This window comes from Haliotis rubra, unplaced genomic scaffold, assembly GCF_003918875.1.
Source record: "Haliotis rubra isolate DU_JTF1 unplaced genomic scaffold, ASM391887v1 Scf585, whole genome shotgun sequence".
Taxonomy (NCBI): Eukaryota; Metazoa; Mollusca; class Gastropoda; order Lepetellida; family Haliotidae; genus Haliotis; species Haliotis rubra.
Window position 1 is genome coordinate 260723 of NW_025767285.1, and position 19512 is coordinate 280234.

The 19512-nt window shown below is 39.4% G+C and overlaps 1 protein-coding gene and 2 long non-coding RNA genes across 3 annotated transcripts; 1 reads left to right on the plus strand and 2 right to left on the minus strand.

Moving 5' to 3' along the window:
• Positions 1–3587: 3587 nt before the first annotated feature.
• LOC124254836 (putative nuclease HARBI1) lies at positions 3588–4951 on the plus strand. The gene is made up of 4 exons (XM_046688685.1): positions 3588–3761; positions 4008–4120; positions 4265–4376; positions 4860–4951. The coding sequence occupies exons 1-4, from the start codon at positions 3653–3655 to the stop codon at positions 4949–4951; spliced, it is 426 nt and encodes a 141-aa protein (XP_046544641.1). The 5' UTR covers positions 3588–3652.
• Positions 4952–6470: 1519 nt separating this feature from the next.
• Positions 6471–7527, minus strand: LOC124254853. The gene is made up of 3 exons (XR_006892571.1): positions 7291–7527; positions 6821–6862; positions 6471–6533 (listed from the first exon to the last, which is right to left on the minus strand). It is a non-coding gene; the product is annotated as an uncharacterized LOC124254853 (long non-coding RNA).
• Positions 7528–10656: 3129 nt separating this feature from the next.
• On the minus strand, positions 10657–19290 carry LOC124254857. The gene is made up of 3 exons (XR_006892573.1): positions 19224–19290; positions 18010–18012; positions 10657–10743 (listed from the first exon to the last, which is right to left on the minus strand). It is a non-coding gene; the product is annotated as an uncharacterized LOC124254857 (long non-coding RNA).
• Positions 19291–19512: the final 222 nt, after the last annotated feature.

A 19512-nucleotide genomic window follows, 5' to 3' on the forward strand; every position in this document is an offset into this window, starting at 1 on the left:
GCTTGTGTTGCTGCTAACGGTGGTCATACACGTTACTGACTTTCCAATTTGATTCCAGCTTTCTTTCATGGTCAGTTGAATTAAAACTTCACTTTTTTGCTGGATTGGTTCTTGTTTCTTTTCTTTACCAATCATTGGATTATAAAAGTATGTAAAATGTACACCGATTGCTCATTTATGCTTTTGGAAATCCAAACTAAAACAGGTGGTGCGTTTTCAATGATGTTCAGTATATTACATCCTACATACTATGTTTATAGTTAAGTTAACTAACCGAAAAAGAGCGAAAATCAGGCGTCTGTCAAAATGTCAAGAAATCTGTTTAAGGTGCCCTTCTTGTGCAGCTGTATGTGGTCGACTAAAATGTGCTGATGTTAGTAAAGAAGAAAACATACAACATTAAACTGACCAATCAGAGATCTAGGAATAGCTTGCCCTCTGAGTTTAGAACAAAAGAACACCCTGCTCTCCCACAATAAAACAATACAGCCAAGGTCCAACTTGGGGTAATCAAGCTGGGGACAAATACCAAACACACTCAAATAAATACCTAATCCAAATAAAACTACCACAACCAAACTGTTTAAAAATGATACCGTATTTACACAAATAAAATAAATAAAATGTAAAATATCACACTGCCACATTGTCAAGGTCAATATGGCGATCCCGACGGGGCGTAGTAAAACGTTGTTGTCAAGGTCGTGGAAGGTCACGGGTGCTGCCTATCTGCTGATGTCGTCTATGAAGCCTAACGATGGTGGAGTGGCCAAGTCCAAGTTGTCAAGCAATATCCCTGCTGCTGGTGCCAACCTGACTCATGCACGTTCTCTTTCGTGACGTGTTAACCTCGGCATCTCGTTTCACAATCGTTAGCGAAGCAATGAGAATCGTGTCTCATACACCTGCTTTTAAGGTCAAAGACTGCATGATGTCAGAATGAAATTCGCACTTTTGTCATGGTGTATCTGCATGTTGATGCCCTTGGACTTCATGTAAGTCATATCCATTGATCATTGTCATGCTGAAGTCCATCTTGATGAAAATATGGACAATTCTAGACTGGTGCGTTTTCAATGTTGGTGAGTATTTTTGTCTGTAGATGTGTCACTCGGTAACCACTACATCGCACATTCCGACCACAAAGCCATATGTTCCACAAAATAATGAAAAAAATGCAAAGATGTTTATTATTTATTTCAACGTTTATTTCCCAAATTATTCAACAAAAGGCTATCTGTAAAAGGAGAAGACATACACCTAACAGAACAGTGAGTACTATACAACCTACATTTTGTATAGTTCATGTATCGATCAGCAGACGTGGTGGACGTAATGACACGGAGCATGGCGGTATTGTCATGGCTACTTCAATCAGATCAGTATAATCTCGTTGGCTTTTGAATGACATAAAGGCAATTCATAATGGCAGTTCCACGTCAATTACTTAAGATCCCCAGCACTTCCTTTGCTAGGACTAAGTTTAAATTGAATACAAGCTAGTTCCTGAGTGGAACAGATGGACGTCTTCCTTCAGGACTTCTTACACATGATCCGTTATGCCCCCATTTCACTGGGCTACGACCTATCAAGACTATCCCGACTAGTGCCGATTCGTCACCTACGATGTTATCGTTCTCAATCGGCCAGATTTTGTTAATATTTTCCTTTTCTACGCAGTATCTACGGTAAACCTACGTAATGGACAATGACGAAACTGTAGATTTACGTATAAATGACGATAACACTGCGATTGAGCACCCGTTGTTGATAGGAGTTCACCCAGTATTGGCCGATTGGCTACGTTTAAATCACGTTTTTGCGGCGATATATCTACGCTTTACCCCCGATTCCTCACGATGCTCGCGGACACGGTGATGTAAGGCTTACGATATCGAAGACTCATTGCTGATTACATGCGAAGATTACCGATCGACGTCGAGTAAAGTACGTATAATTGCCGAATAAGACACGTAAAATCGGCCTCCAAACCACCAAATGGTCCGACGATGACAGCCGATTCTTATTATCTAGCAACATTCTCACAGCTGCACAACTACTTCTTTTGCTGCAACAACATATAGGCTTGGAGATAGATATCTATCAATACAGAAGGAACCAGGCACCAAACAGAAGAAGAAAACAGAAACGGTTTTGGGTACGTCCGTGGTTGAGGTTGGAAAGAAGATTGAACTTTGGAAACTATGACAATCTCATATCTGAACTCAGATTGGAAGACACGTCTTCTGTCTTCAACTATCTGCGAATGCCTCCTGATATGTTTGATGAACTGCTTCATTCCCTGTCTCCCAGACTTACCAAAAAGACATCAACTTCAGAAGAGCTCTGCACCCTTGTCTGAAGTTCGATAGTAACATTTAATAATAATAATAATAATTGATTTATAGAGCGCCTATTTCCAAAAGATATTGCTCAATGGTGCTATAAAGAGAACGGATTGTAGACAATGTCTATGGAAAAGAGAGTTTGAAACGATGAGTTTTGAGGGCAGTTTTGAAAGCGTCAGCAGATTCTATTCCTTTTAGGGCGAGTGGTAGAATGTTCCAGAGATAGGGGGCTGCAGCAGAGAACGCTCTTGATCCCATGGCTGTTTTGACGTGAGGCTGTGTAAGCAGTAGGGAGTTTGACGAGCGGAGCAATCGGAACATGGAGATGAATGAGGCTTTTTAAGATATTGAGAAAACATGTTTTCATAGATGCAGCTGTGTGTAAGAAGAAGAATTGTATTGAATTCTGCTTGATACAGGAAGCCAGTGAAGAGTTTGAAGGATAGGTGTCACAGTTTGGTAGCGTGGTGCACGGGCAACAACACGGGCGGCTGAATTCTGAATCCGTTGGAGTTGTGAAAGGAGCTGTTGAGGAATGTTGTAATAGAGGGAGTTGCAGTAATCAAGTCTAGAGAGAACAAGGCTGGTCGTTAGAAGCTGGGCGGTGTTGAAGTCTAAGAAGGGTTCGGATCTTGCTAATATTGAAAATATGGTAGAAGCATCCTTTGCTGAGTGATTTGATTTGATTTTCTAATGATATTGTTGATTGAAAGATGACACCAAGATTTTTTGCAGAGTCGGACTCCGTGATAACATCTTGTCCAATTTCATGAGATAAACTGTCAGGCACTTTGGAAAGTTGATGCCTGGCCCCGAGGTTATAAAACTTTCTTGAGTACGATCTCATGCTCAAATCGGGTTTCGTGCTCAACTCAAAACTCAGACTCGGTAAATGGAGGTTATTGAAAATTCTGAGTACGTTTTCGTGCTCAACTTGAGCATGAAATGCTATGATCTCAAGTATGCTCTGGACCGTGTTCAACGCTGAGTTCGATGTCAACAATGGCAGCTCACCTGCGTCAGATTCGGCAAGCTCGGCGGACATCCCGTGTACCAGAGTGTTCCGAGATCGTACGAACCCGCTCGAAGATTTAGGAGTCGATGAAGTGTTTGAGAGGTATCGTTTTAGACCAAGAACAATAATATATTTGCTTGGGCTTCTGGATTTTACCCATACACACAGCTCGGAACTGTTCACTGCCACCTCTGTTGCAACTACTCCTCTGCCTTCGCTTTTTGTTGACAGGCGCTATGCATCTGTTGGTTGGGGACAGTCTCAACATTTCTAGATCAACAGCGGGCAGATGTATACGGGCAGTGTCAGTAAAATAGCCGAACTGTCGAAGGATTTTATCCAGTTTCCAGTTGGAAGGGGCGCCGTTCGTGCAAAGGAGGCATTCGGCAACATTGCAGGTACGTACATGGGGTTTTCCCAATCTAAACATACATAAATGATTTCATTGGTGTGGTTCGCGTCAGTGATATTTTGATTGGCCAGTGTATTGGGTCAGGGTCGAGGACGTGTCACAGATAACAACAAACCCTTAGAATTTAACGATGATTTTAATCTGGGGCTTTGGTTGCGAATGAAAACTGTTTTAAAACTGAAAAATAAAATATGCTATCTATTGTGAGACTATGATATATTGTAACTTGCAGGATTCCCGAATGTCGTTGGGTGCATCGACGGTACTTTTATCCGAATACAGCGGCCGACTGCAAACGAGGGAGACTTCGTGAACCGGCGAGGTTACCATTCCCTAAATGTTCAGGTAACTATCGATATGAATAAACATAATTAACATACGCAATGAGTTTAGGGTTCGTTCGAAGATGGTGTAGGTGTTGGGTGTGATTTCTGATATGTACATTTGGAATGATGATATTAAATTTTCTCTTCTGTTATAATCCTACAGATGTGCTGTGATGCAAACTTTAAAATCACCAGTTGCAACGCCAGCTGGCCCGGATCAGTGCATGACAGCCGCATCTTCCGGACATCAACACTGTGCCGTCTGTTTGAAAATGGTAACCTATATTTCAGAACATTTACCTAACAGTATTGTGCAAGTAAAAGCAAGATATAGTTGATGTTTTTTTTACATATAATGCCAAAATATTACAAATAATGTTATTGTTATTATTGGTTAATATGTAGAGTGAAAGTATAGTGATTAATTCTGAAAGTAGTAGATACTTTATTGAGTTTCAGTTGATATACTATGATATACATTGTCTTTAATCAAGATGAATATAAGTATTCCAGCAGAAAGTGTTATTTCACACAATATGTATAATTTCAGCATTGCAATTCTTAATATCTGAAATAAATATCACATATGTTATATCTACACATTTAAGCTTAATACATTATGCTGTCATATTTTACAAGTTTTCAATTTTTTTAAGCTTAATACATTATGCTGTCATCTTTTACAAGTTTTCAATTTTTTTTTAAGCAATACATTATGCTGTCATCTTTTTACAAGTTTTCAAATTTTTTTGTTTAAGGACAGTACACTGGCTTTCTACTGGGGGACTCAGGCTACCCATGTCGTTGGTTCCTCCTGACTCCTTTACTGAACCCAACCAATGCGTGCTGAGGAGCTGATATAATGGTTCTTTGTGCAGGACAAAGGGTGCTCATTGAGCAGACATTTGGCATTCTGAAAGGCGGTTTCAGTGCCTGCACAATGAGCTTCGGAGCCACACCTAAGAATGCAGTCACCTATGTTGTTGCATGTGTTGTCTTACACAATCTGGGGATTGAAAGGGGTGATATAATTAATAATGAAGAAAATCTTGTGCCTCCAACACCAAATGCTAATGACAATTATGTACCATTAGTTACAGGTCAAAATGATGGAGCTGATGTGAGACATCACATTATTCGGACATTTTTCAATCATTAATCATACTGCCATTGCCTCATTACAATTATATCCCTTTTATTGATTGTCGCGGCGTAATATTGCTCTGCAGAAATTATTGTCACCCCTAAAAATACATGAATAAAGCTGACATTGTGTAACACTATTCCTTTAGAGGGAATACAATACTGTCAAAAATGTTATTAAAAACAACTGACAGAACTGAAGTAATATGGTACTTAGTAGACTTAATGAATTCTGCAGCAATACCATCTGGACCAGGAGAGTGGTGCAAATACTGTTTCAATTAAAGGTTAGGCTGATGAAATACTACAATTTACATCTTCTTGATGGAAATAGTTGTTACTTTTCCTATTTCAAACATTTCTGCTTAAAAATGTAAGACAAAATCTTGAGTAAAATTTGATGTCATTTATTCTTCAGTTTTACAGTTTTCCAATGACACCCAAATTCGGCATTCATCTTAAGTTGATAGTATATTGATCTGACATGGAGCAACTGAATTTCGGAATCTAATTTCTTTTGATTTTTTGCTAACATTTCAATTTCCATTTGCAGCTTCTTTTGTTCAAGTTTAATCCTTTTAGTGTCCTCTATTGTGTTGTGATATGTTGCCTCAGCTTGATTTCTTCTCTGCTTCCGGCTTTTTTATCTCTGTAAGCATAATGAAACAGACATTTGATATGTTTAGTGTAAAGTCAATTATCTAACAATGTTCTATCATGTACGTTCTGTTAAAATGACAACTTGGGATGATATTCCATGCAAATATGTTACTGTTTGCTATTATTGCACTTGTATTATGGTAACCAAACTGCAACTTTGACAATGTAACATATGTTATGTGTGGGATTACACTTTCTTAGTAAAGTACAGATTCTAGTATCTTTTCAATTGAGTCCCATCCAGGATTCAGAACCCACACCCTCAGAGTCAGGCACCTAATCGCCAGCACACAAAGTCAGCCGCGCATAACCCATTCAGCTACCGCATTGTGTGCTGGTGATTAGGTGCCTGACTCTGAGGGTGTGGTTTCTAATCCTGGATGGACTCAATCAAAAGGTACTAGAATCTGTACTTACTACGAAAGTGTAATCCCACATATAACATATGTTACATTTGACCACTTTCTAAATGGCATTGTGTAATCATAACTTTGACAATACTGAAATATGCACATTAGTTCATATTTTGTTTTTTTACATATATTAGTATAATATTTCAAATGTACCATCTGAATCGTTTTCCTGTTGAGGCACTGCCCTTTCACCTTGTGGTTCTTCACCTACTGGGCCTGTAAAAGATGAATACCATTTTTCACATTCAAGGAATTAAAGATAACTTATCTTTTTCCAAGACAGTATACTTATATTGTTCACATTAATGGAATTGATATTTTCACAAAATAAAGGTTATTGGTAATACTATTAGTTGAGATTTTAGGAATTATGCTCTTTGAAATATGTAATTTAAGGGAAACAATCCAGCAAGTACTACAGATGTTTCATGTTATACATGAGATGTGTATATTACTGTATTACATGTAAATAGTATTCAGAGACCATAAAATTTTGTTTTTACCTTCTGCTGCAGTGTCAGTTTCATCTGCACAGGCATAAGCATCTGTTGTAAATAGGAAAGCAAAATGTATTTTTCAGCTATTTTAACTTTTTCAATTTATTACAGTTACATACAAATACCTGTACCTTCAAATGTTATGACTGAGTAATTGTCTTCAAATATATCATTTGACACAGATTAATCATTACCTGAATGCTTTGAAATCGATGTAATACACAACAAATGTATTATTTACTATGATCACATGAATAGCAAGCTTTGTGTATTAAAAATAGTACTTGTTGTATTTGTCTCGGACAGTGCTTGATTTTGTCCATGATGGTGGTGTCAAGAAAGTTTTTCTTATTCCTTGTTTGGTCATCAGAATGAAAATGTTCCAGGTTTTAAGTCTCACCACAGGCAGCAGTATTATCTGAATGTTTGCACAAAATTGATATCATTCTTTAAAAATATGGAAAAAGACTCCTTACCATCAGTGTCAATGCCATGGTCTAGGCCATGAATGCCTGGCCTCCCTTCCAATGACTGGGAAAGCACCTCATCTGCACTTGTTAGTGCTGGTGGTGGAGGCCCTCCTCCAGTAACGGCCATTGACCTTTTGAGGCCATCGATCTTTGCTTTAGCTACAATAAACAAATTGCAGGTTAAATTCACTTATTAATACACATATTTTATATTTGGAATATATCTGAATAATAAACAATGATCCTTACATTGACATGTGTTCATGTGTTATGGAGATTAAGAATCATTTTCTGTATTTAAATAATAAGTACCTAATACATAATCATGGATGAAAAACAAACCCACTACTATTTACAATGTACATCAAATGTGAAAGAGTACCTCTTTTGCTTCAGATTAAAATACTTCTTCTTCACCTCCAGTGTCTCGTTTGGCATTGATGTGTCTACTGAAAGTATACAAGTTTTATTATCAAATTTGATATCTCCACACACAAATGATCAGTTACATAATTATACCACCCATCAAAAGTTTAGACTCACTTAAAGCACTCACAATATGTTATGTGTAAAATATATAAGTGGTTACATTGAAGATGAATTTCTCCACTTACTTGGGGAAACTTATTCAGATGAATTGCATGAGGATCATGCATCAAATTACTGAAAAGAATGTGCAGATATCTTGCATGTGAACAGCTGCATTTTGGTGTAAAAGTTTTGTTACGAATTCACCAATTTTCACTGAGTTTCATCATTTATTGAACTCATGACAATAATTTTTTCAACGTTATGGATTTGTTTTGCAATACATCAGTTCATGTGTAAACAGTATCCTTAAACAGTATGGTATATTTTGCAAAATCTAGTTTCCACAGTTGACTGAAGTAAGTGGCAACATTTACACTAGTGAGTCTAAACTTTTGATGGGTAATATACATTTTGTGGGTGGGGTATGGGAACAGGTTACAGTTTCACACAATACAGGTCACACAATATATATTCATCTCATTTAACAATGACATTTGTCAACAGTAAATAAATTCATAGCAATACAGGCATTGCTTTGAACAGCTGATCCAGGCATAAATCAATAATCTCAATGTTAACAACATGAACAAATGGGACCATTCATAAGTTTTGACTGGGGTCAGGGGTTTGGGAGTCATTCCCATTGTACATGCTTCTCCAAGAAATTCATCAACCACTCACCCCGTAGCCATAAATTATGAACAGTCGCATAGATCGCTGAAATTGTTTCGTTTTTGGAAATGTTATTGTCTTTACAAACTAAGATAATTTGTTATTATTTTCATTGTTGGGAAAATATGGCGGTGAGTGGTGAGGGCTTTGGTGATCTTTTCGAGGAACAGTAAATACAGAATATGGAACGATGTTGAACAACTTACGCGTTTAGGGTGTCTGTGATTTCTTGCCATCCATCGGTACGCTGTCGATGGATGGACTTTACTCCACACCCTTTCATGTCTCCAAAGAGAGTTTTCTCTCGCTGGAGCACTTCTTGTATGAGGCAAACCTCCTCCGCCTCCGACCATCCTTTCCCACGTTTCTTCAACTCGGGCACGCCCTCCGTTGCCATTGTAAATATAGCAGACGACAACATCCGGGTCGTTTTTCTTACCTTTCTTGACAGAAGAGTTCCAAATTGCCGCTTGTGTGATAAACAAAGAGTACCTTGAGCATACTCAAGCCGAGTGTGAGTTGTACTCAGCTGAGTACGTGCTCAAAACGTTTTATAACCTCTGCTTGAGTACGATACTCAGCTGAGCGCGATTTTGAGCATGAGCACGAATTTGAGCATGAAATTGAGTTGAGCACGAAAATTTTTTAGTAACCTCGGGGCCTGGATCCGATGGTCAAGAACTCAGTCTTTGTGTCATTCAATTTCAGAAAGTTCAAGGTCATCCAGTCTCTTATTTCAGCAATACATTGTTGTATCTTCAGTGCACAATCTTCAGCAAGGTTAGGCTCCGCTGACAGATATTACTGATTGTCATCAGCATAGAGATGAAATTTCAGTGAGTGCTTTCGGACAATGTCACCAATGGGAAGAATGTACAGACTAAACAGTAAAGGTCCAAGGACAGATCCTCGGGGAACGCCATAGTGGAGTGGTGATGCAGTGGAGAGTACAGATTCCACTTTGACGGACTGAGACCTATCAGATAGGTAAGAATGTATCCAGTCAAGGACAATTCCATCAATACCGACTCTGACTCTGATTTTGGGGGTAATCTGTAAGATTGGTGATTTGGGGGTAATTTTGATTGGATGATCTCCCTTAGCAGGTAGAGACGTGTCAATTTGATCTCTGATGTAAATGAAATTTGATATACTATTACTTGTATACTGTAAAAAACTATTATGCAAGCACAATAGGGATCCCCATTGAAGTCAGGAGGGCGAGAATAGGGACTTTCATGGAGATAAGCACCCCTCCCTGTCCTACCACTTCAGAGTGTCAAGACACACCATAGCCATATTTTTCCCAGAGGTGTGACAAGCCATTGTAGACCACTACAAGGATACAGTGATTGCATGTCCTGTCACTCTAGCGGATTTGAAAACCACCAGTCTGGAATTCGAGCAGAGATGGAATCTCCCTCATGATGTTGGTGCCCTCGATGGAAAACACATCGCGATTCGTAAGCCATCTGGTAGTGGAGCCTCTACCACAACTACAAGGGTTTCTTCTCCATTGTCCTGTTGGCCCTTGTAGATGCTAATTACAGATTTCTATGGGTGGACGTCAGAGGCCTGGATCATATGTCAGATGCAAGGAGTGTATAGAAGATGGCAACATATGCTTGTCCGAACCTGAACCATTGCCAAATGATGATTTGGATATGCCTTACTTCATACTTGCAGATGATGCATTATCCCTTCGTCAATATCTAATGAAACCCTACTCAAAAAGTGGTCTGTCAGAAGTTTAACAGACTACAGGATCTTCAGAGCACGAGAGTCATGGAGAATGCCTTTGGTATTCTTGCAAACCGATGGCAATTTTTTCTCAACACTTTGCAACCCTCTTCCTGTTGGCTGTTCTCTTTGTCCATGTTTCAATCTTTCCATTACCGCAGTTGTAATTGGAGTGATGTTGACTTCGATCGCCGGTGCTTTTATACCTTTTCTGTCAGTCTGATGTGAATCATGCAAATCGTGAGTATAGCGTGAGCATTACGTAAGTGGATCGTGTCTTATTTGGGAGGAATCGTGCTGATGCGTGGCTTTGACAGCTCTGCTTTGTTAGGCAATTACATTGTCGGTTCCATGTTGGGGATGTGTCGGGAGTTAATCGTGGTTGATCGGGTGTGAAGCGTGGCATTACCGGGATGGCACGTGGCAATTTCTGCTTCTCAGTAATGGTACGACTCGTTCACGCTTCACCTACGGTTAAGCCGATTGCTCATGATGCTTGCCGATGCATTCCCGATTCTACCAACCAGTCTCGTGCCGAAGGTCACATGAGATTTCAAGTGCGCATGCGCTAGTCAGAGCACTCGCGACTCGCGCTAATGATCAGACGCATTTGAGCGAGCTCGTATTTGGATGAAAAGACCTGAGGTGTCTTTATATTTTGATTCAAATACTCACGTATTTGAGGCGAGCCTATTTATGACCCGAGGTGTCATAACAAAACTTTGAAGAGTCGTGTGTACATTCAGAGAAGTATTTTCGTTCGAAATCAGTTTTATGAACATGGCTGACGCCATGCTCTCGTCCCCACGTGGGAAGAAAAGCGCCAAATCTGACGAGAAATCGAAGAGTAAAGTTGACTCTCAAAAATCAACAAAATCTACGCCTTCAGAGGCGTCTACCTCAAAACAATCTAAAGACGATTCACTCTCCGTGTCACTTGACAAGACAATGATGGCCATGTTGTCGGAAATGAAGAAAATGAACTCTGGTTTGAGCCAGCTCAGCGGAAACATGGAAAATAATTTCACTAAACTGAGTGAGGGTCTTTATGACAACAACTGTCGTGACGAAGTTGAATATTATGACGATGATGATGGTTACGGTCTAGATTCGGGACAATTACCAGTCAACTCTTCCACGCAAGACCCTGTTGCGGCTTTGCGTGGAAGATTCCGACAAAATGTGCAGTGAAAATAGTGATATCAATGGCATTGATCAGCTGAAAGAAAGTCTGGGTTTAGCTGCAGAGAAAGGGGATAATATCCCAGAATACCTTGCTGACATTGTGTCCTCTTTATTTGATCTGCAACCGAACAAGGAAGTCAAAAATGAATCTACCGTGAATGAGCGAATGAAAACTCACCTGAAGCCGGCGAACTGCCCGCAACTGCAAGTTCCTGAACTCAATAAACTGATATGGGACAATGTTTCGGGTCACGCACGTGCGGTTGACACAAAAATGCAGAAAATACAAAATGGTGTTGTCAAAAGTTCGACGGCTGCGGTCCGCGAGATGGAATTGCTGTTTACAAACAAATCAGAGCTTCCTAAAGCCCACTTCGAGATGCTTACCTTACTCGGGGACATGTTGAACATTATGGGATATACCAACTTACTTACAGTTCAGAAACGCAAAGAGTTTTTGCGATTTGACATTGGGGCGGAATATAGAGCGCCCGCATCATGCAGCACACCCGAACTACTGTTTGGTGACGAAGTTGTGAAAGATCTCGATGTCGCACATCGTCTTGGTGCCAGAGCCGGAAGATTTCCGAGGAGACGTTGGACCCGTGGTTTCAATCGCAATCGACCCTATAACTTCGGTTTTCGGGGACGAGGTAGAGGTTTTGGACGGTCACAGAGCTATGATAGTTTCCCTCAGGACGCCTCCCAGACAAACTCTTTTTTAGAGAACGGACCGAACCAGTTCAATTCGTTCCGGTTCAAGAAACATTTTCAAAAAAGAGGGAGGGGGAAGTAGACGACCCCAGCAAGCTGGAGGATAGAGCCACTCAGGTAGGTTAGTGTACCTCGGATATGCCAGATATTGATAAGAATAACACAAATATGGCCGGTAGCTTGAAACATTGTACCCATGAATGGGCTAAACTGACAAGTGATAAGATAATTTTACAGTTTGTATCGGGAGTAAAACTGGAATTTATTGATAATGAATTACCAGTGCAAAAATCAGAACCAAAACCAATACAATTCAGTAAGAAAGAAAGAAAGTTTGTCTCCGAACAAATAAAACATTTTCTTTATCGTAATGTTATTGAAAAAGTTCACAGTGAAACTTGGCAATTTGTTTCAAATATATTTCTGAGAGACAAGAAAGATGGTTCTTTTAGAATGATATTGAATCTTAAAGAATTGAACAAACATGTACAATACCATCATTTCAAAATGGATTCACTGGAAACAGCCTTGTCACTTGTCACGAAAGAGACATACATGGTATCTGTTGATTTACAGGATGCATATTTCTCTGTGAACATACACAACGCACACAGAAAATATTTGAGATTTAGATTCAATGGGAATTTGTATCAATTTACCTGTCTGCCAAATGGTCTGGCATCGGCCCCTCGTATCTTTACAAAACTGACAAAAGTAATTTATTCATCTCTGAGACAGAAAGGCATATATTGCCTAGGTTATATAGATGACAGTTTGATTTCAGACGAAAATAAATCACTTTGCAGAGAAAATGGATTCAGTGCCATCACATGGTTCACAAAACTTGGGTTCACAGTGAATGTTAACAAATCTCAACTTACACCCTGTCAAAAGATCAAGTTTCTAGGATTTACCATTGACTCTGTCAGAATGAAGGTAATCATGGATGATGAGAAGGCAAGCACTTTGGTGTTTTTAGGACATAAGCTCCGACATGACAAGAAACTTACAATTAGAGAATTGGCAGTCTTCATTGGGAAGGTGATATCTACGTTTCCTGAGGTCGAATATGGAAAATTAAGTTACAGAGAACTTGAGAAAAATAAAGTAAGAGCTTTGCGACAGAATGATTGGAATTTTGATACATTGGTGACATTGTCAGTTGCTAGTAAGGAACAAATCCAGTGGTGGATTAAAACTATCCAGGGTTCACAAAAAGACATAGTAATGTTATTACCAAGTGTCACATTGCAGACAGATGCAAGTAAAGAAGGCTGGGGTGCCTGTTGTAATAGTGCCACCACTAATGGTAGATGGACACCATCAGAAAGTCAAAATCACATAAATGTGTTGGAATTGAAAGCAATTCTTTTAGCTGTTATGTCCTTCAAGAAACAGATTTGTGGGAAAGTTATTCACATCCAGTGTGATAACACTACAGCTGTCAGTTATGTAAGAGAAATGGGTGGTATGGTATCACCTGAGTGTGATCAAGTTGCAAGGGAAATAGTCCAGCAATGCATTGATAATCATGTCAAGATAGTCATATCTCATCTTGCTGTGTTGAAAATGTGAAAGCAGATAATGCTTCTAGAAGGTTTTCAGACAGGACTGAGTGGTCCCTTGAAATGTCAGTGTTTGAAAAGATTATGTCTATTGATACAGTTGTGCCCCAAATAGATTTGTTTGCTACAAGATTGAATAATAAACTCCCTAGATATATATCATGGCATCCAGACCCTGGAGCAATTCATGTTGATGCATTTACGTTCAACTGGCAATCTGAAGATTTCTATTGTTTTCCACCTTTCTGTCTCTTATCACGTTGCATTCAGAAAGTCATTGCTGATAATGCTACTGGTATCATTGTAGCCCCAGTATGGCCAACGCAGGTTTGGTTTACTCATCTACTGCACCTTTTGTTTGACAGACCCAGGATGATCCCCAGGGGAAACCAAGCCCTATACCTCCGATGGAGTCGGGACACTCATCCACAGTTGAATCAGATGATACTAGGAGTTTTCCCAGTCTCAGGAAATCCTGGCAAGAGAGAGGAATATCTCCGCAAGTTGCCGACGATATGTTGCAGTCCTGGCGAGGAAGTACTCGCAAACAGTACAAGACGTACTGTGACAGATGGATTAAGTTTTGTTCTAGGAAACAAGTTGATTCAGTTTCTCCCCCTATAGAAATGGTGTTGGAATTCCTGTATGAACTGTACTCAGAAGGTTGGAGTTATAGCAGCCTTAATACAGCCAGAAGTGCTTTATCTGTGCTGATTGTTTCTACTGCTGTACCGGTGGGAGAACACCCACTAGTGAAGAGGTTTATGAAGGGCGTATACCAAGCTCGTCCCGTTACCTCTAGATATTCGGACATATCGCTAATGTTGTATTGGATTACTTGAGAAAGTTGACGCCTGTGCGTAAGCTCTCATTAGTGAATTTGTCAATCAAACTAGTATTACTGTTTTCATTAACTACCGCCCAGAGAGGGCAAACATTGCATTTATTTGATATTGATCATATGGACATCAGAAACAAGTGTTCAAGAGTGACATTTTATTTGCAAGAACATAGTAAACAGTCAAGATGTGGGAAAGCGTTTCCCAAAGTGGATGTACATGCTTATGCCCCCGATATGAGCATTTGTCCTATCACATCTCTCAATGAGTACATTGCTAGAACTGGAAAGTTGAGAGGCTCAGAAACAAGACTTTTGATTAGTACAATCAAGCCTCATACTCGAGTTTCCCGAGATACTGTCAGTAGATGGATTAAACCTGGGCCCACTTGCACAGAACGATCTTAGCGCTACAATTATTGTAAATCCATAAGATCGCGATCTTAGGCTTCGGCTACAATCACCATCGACTTCCACAAAGCGATTGTAGGCTAAGATCGTTGTAAGTTACAATCGAAACAATCCGGACCAATTGTAAGGAGCTAAGATCATTGTAGTCTGTGACAAAATGGTGTTCAAGTTTCACGCAAATAATCAGCTTTACGTTTGAGATTGCTTTATATTGCATAAAACTGTACTGTATGATTCGCCTCGACACTTCAACACGGAGAATGCACAACCGATTTAACGTCGGATACATTGTTATTTGCTGTAGTGAACCACAGAACTACCGAGTCGATATCACAAAGTACTATTCCCACCCGATTCAATGTTGGAATAAGTGTGAAACAACATACCTTTTTGATGATCAAGGAAGGATACTAGCAAATGGTGTCCGCGTGCGAATAAACCATGGCCGTGACTTTTCATTAACTCAAGAGCAGATAATTTTAGTTTATGGGCAAGATGGGAGTGGTTTCCCTGGCCTATGCCGTTGCCGTAGAGTCTGTCATGCCCAATCGCAGAGCTCAAGATATTTTCTTTCGGTGATGTAGTGATTTTGTCTTAGTTAATCATTAAAGTAATCAAAAATTAGATACAAGTTAACGTGCAAAATCAAGATTCAATTTTAATTTCACTTTTAGAAAAATATCTATCAACGCAATAGGGTCATATCATTAATATACTGTGAATGAGTATTTAACAACTGCTCTCTCGATATATTATTTGATATTCGTATTTCCTGTCATGAATTCTTTACAACACTTCTGTAACCATATTACATTTTCTTGTTATATTGTGAGAAAACCAATACTTCTAGGGTATATTTAGGATTTTACAGACACACAAAAAAGGGAAAAAACAGCTGTGCATTAAACAATGTCTCATTGACAACCAGTGGCAAATCATGCATTTAGGTGTTATATCATAAGTAAATATTGTCGATATTTGATATATTATTATGGTCTTAGTCGTGCTAGTATAGACACAAATAAGTTTAAAGCACAAAGTACAAGATCAGCTTCAGTGTCTGCTGCGATGAGGTCAAGCGTACCTGTTTCAGACATTCTGCAGAGAGCTGGATGGTCATCAGCTAAAACATTTGCCAAATATTACAATAAACCTTTGGCTAAGTGCAGTTCAGAGAATTCCTCACAGGCTATTCAGTCTAGCAAGAACCAGTAAGTGAACTGGTCTCACAGTAGTATGCTAATGACTTTGACTTTGAGTGTAGTTACCATAAGATGTGGGTTGGAACAATTGTCAAGGGACAATGTCTCATGTGGTATTGAGCTAAACTTTTGGCTTATTCTAATAAATGTGTCTTTTCATCAGATCTTGGTCGATCTTGTTTTATTGGCTCACTTAAAGGTCACATAAACCCTAGGGGGTACAAATACATAAATCACTAACTGGCATCGTTATAAATGAAACCCCGTCATTAAAACTACTCATTTCGACCTTTAATTGACTTAAATCGACCTTTTTGACAACAGTGCACTATTCTCACCCGCGAACGAAATTTCAACCAATCAGAGCGGCGCGCCTCTGTGACGTCATATGAGGAATAGCTTTGAGGGCCGATGCAGAATTCATCTACATTTTAGGGGTTAAATTATCTTGTTTACAGGCTTGTATAAACCTGAAATCGTGACAATTGATGTGGAAAATGAAAGCTATATGTTCTCACAATCTACTGTCATTTAATTTTGTCTCCTGCTTTGCCTAGTTTCCGAGTTACAACTTGTTTTCATAGACGATTCTGTCAAAATCGATAGGTGTCGTTAGGCCCTATTTGTATAATGACTGATCCAAATTGATCCCATTTCTGTGTTTTTTTACCTCGATATTTAATCATGTCATGTAAAAATCTGTTTGTATTCTCAAAACAGTGTCGGCCCATAAGTTTTCACATGCAATACAGCAATTAATACTCCCTTGTTGTAACCCGTGCTAGGTGGTATAAACCTACACATGTTATTTGTCATCATTCACTTGATGGTCAGTTAATGAATTTATAACAGGTATAATTAGTGGTAACACACTTAGATTACCCGACAAAGGTTCCCATTTGGCATTTCTTGTGTCTGGAGTAAATATTCAACATTATAAACATCGATCAAAGGATTAACCGATAACACGCTGATTGATTAATTACTTTTATCTTACACAGCGGAATTGTCAAAAGGTAGTGTTTATGTATGTAGATTTACTAATCTATACTGAATACACTCTGTCGTGTCGGTGTCTGCGTAAAAACAACGTCCTTCTTTCAAAGGATTAACCGGCAATACATTGATTGATTGCCCATTATTGGCTAACTAAATTACTGTTTTAAAGAAAGGTGGACATTATGCAATTAGTTGCCAGGTGTGCTATCTTGGGTGACCAATGAGACTATACACCAATACCTGAAAAGATTTATCACTTTTTCGTATATTAAACTGTTAAAAGACACATCATTTGGAACAGTTTTGTGGATATTGATGGATACATTCCTCGAACAAGGTAATGGCCTGATATTGTTCCTATGACTTTAATCTGTTTTAATTTTAATATTTGCATTTTGTTTTTATTCATTTGTCGTAGCATTCAACAGAATCATTGTTTTCGCCGTGAAGTGTAATGAGACAGACAACATGCACTAGGGTGTGTGTGCGAATTATGATTCACATTGGCAAACTATAAAATGTCTAGATATTACAGTTCTGTTATAAATTCACTATAAGTATCAGCAGATCGTCTGCTTTTTATTTAGTTTCAAAATGCATACAATTGTGATAATAAACTAATTAGGATTATAAGACCAAATATAAAGACGCACATTGACTAGTATCTACATACTGGTGAGTGGACATTAACCATGGGAATGTAGCAAGAAATTTATCGCGCAGTATTGTGACTTCGACCCCCACCTCGCTTCCGTGGAAGAAATCGTTATGTTATAAGTTGTGTCATGCAAAATCCGTTTGGTTATGATTCCAATACATATTTAACTACGAGTAGAAAGTAGTCTTGATTTTCTAACTTGATGAAAACAAACTATAATCTCATTAATTCTAACAGATTTTTTTATTTTTAAAAATGGCGGCGCCCTGTCGGGAACATCCGCCAGTCTGAGGATAAATGGTATTTAGGTTTGTTTTCACCGAGTTACAAAATCAAAACTACTTTCTACTGGTAGTAAAATATGTATTTTATTGATGGCCAATGGGATTTTGCATGACATAGCGTATATCATAACAATTTCTCTCGTGGCAGCGAGGTGGGTGTCAATATAATACTCCTTACAATATTATTGTTACTTCGACCACAACCTCAATTCCGGGGAAGAAATCGTTATGTTACAAGTTGTGTCATAGAAAATCTTTATGGTCATCAATCATATGCATATTTTACTACAACTAGTAAGTAGTTTTGATTCTTTAACTTCCGTGAAGCGATCTGAACACAAGTAAGATATCGTTTCAGGCTTCCACAACGCTCGCTTCGCACTCACAAACATAACCCATTTAGCACGAACTGCGGGGTCCTGTGGAAATCTGTGCATGGGGACACCATCGCCCGACCCCTAGGAGCAATTGACGACAAAGCAACGATTCGGCATGTCGTCGTTGATGTCGAGAAATCATCAAAATGATGAGCGTGCTACACATTTTCTATACAACTAACTGAAAATCGTTCCTCATATGACGTCACTGCAGTGCTCTGGCGACAGAGTTACGTAACCTGTCTGTGGTTTCATTGGCGGGCGAGAGGGAAGCAGGCGACTTTTTGGCCACTTTTAATCGCTCGGTATTAATTAACCACAAGTTTTTAAAGAATAAATTTGGTGTTCCGCATAAGACTAACCACAAGTCTTTCATATGTAATGGTTAAAAGAGTAACAAAAAACAAAGTTTAGTGGTTCTTTAAGGCCTGGACACGATATTGCTTTGAAGTCTCATGTGACCTTCGGCACGAGACTGGTTGGTAGAATGGAAAGGTTCAACGAGACTTACCTTGGTAAAGTTGAAGTTTGACCTACATTCTGCCAACCAGTCTGGAGTGCCGAAGAGGGGTCACATGCCCGTCCCTGGGGACCCTCCCCTTCATGTGACCCCTGGCACTCCAGATATCATGGCCCCAGTCTGACTAGCGCATGCGCACTTGCCATCTCATGTGACCCCTCTTCGGCACTCCAGACTGGTTGGCAGAATGTAGGTCAAACTTCAACTTTACCAAGGTAAGTCTCGTTTACCCTTTCCTTTAACTCCCGACACACTGGCGACTATCCCGATCAGTCACGCATAACTTGCTACTTTTTTCAATCGGCTCATGTTTTTTAACCTGTTCACCTGTTCAAAAATCACCTCCAGACTATGCAGTCACACTCACGTCTCTTGCTGATCTCTGCCGACTACTCCAGGTATATTTCCGACATTATACGATCTATGGCGATTTTAATAAAAAATGCAATCGAGACCGATCGCAGCCCAGTGAAATGGGGATATTACCTTCAGGAGTGGGAGGGCATCCGGAGGAGGTGGACGATCACCTTAA

Bases quoted from the DNA above. Each gene is read 5' to 3' on its own strand.
- LOC124254836 (XM_046688685.1), top strand. From the start codon at position 3,653: ATGTATACGGGCAGTGTCAGTAAAATAGCCGAACTGTCGAAGGATTTT. The intron at 3,762-4,007 runs GTACGTACATGG...TGTAACTTGCAG, and splicing joins GGCATTCGGCAACATTGCAG to GATTCCCGAATGTCGTTGGG. The intron at 4,121-4,264 runs GTAACTATCGAT...ATAATCCTACAG, and splicing joins ACCATTCCCTAAATGTTCAG to ATGTGCTGTGATGCAAACTT.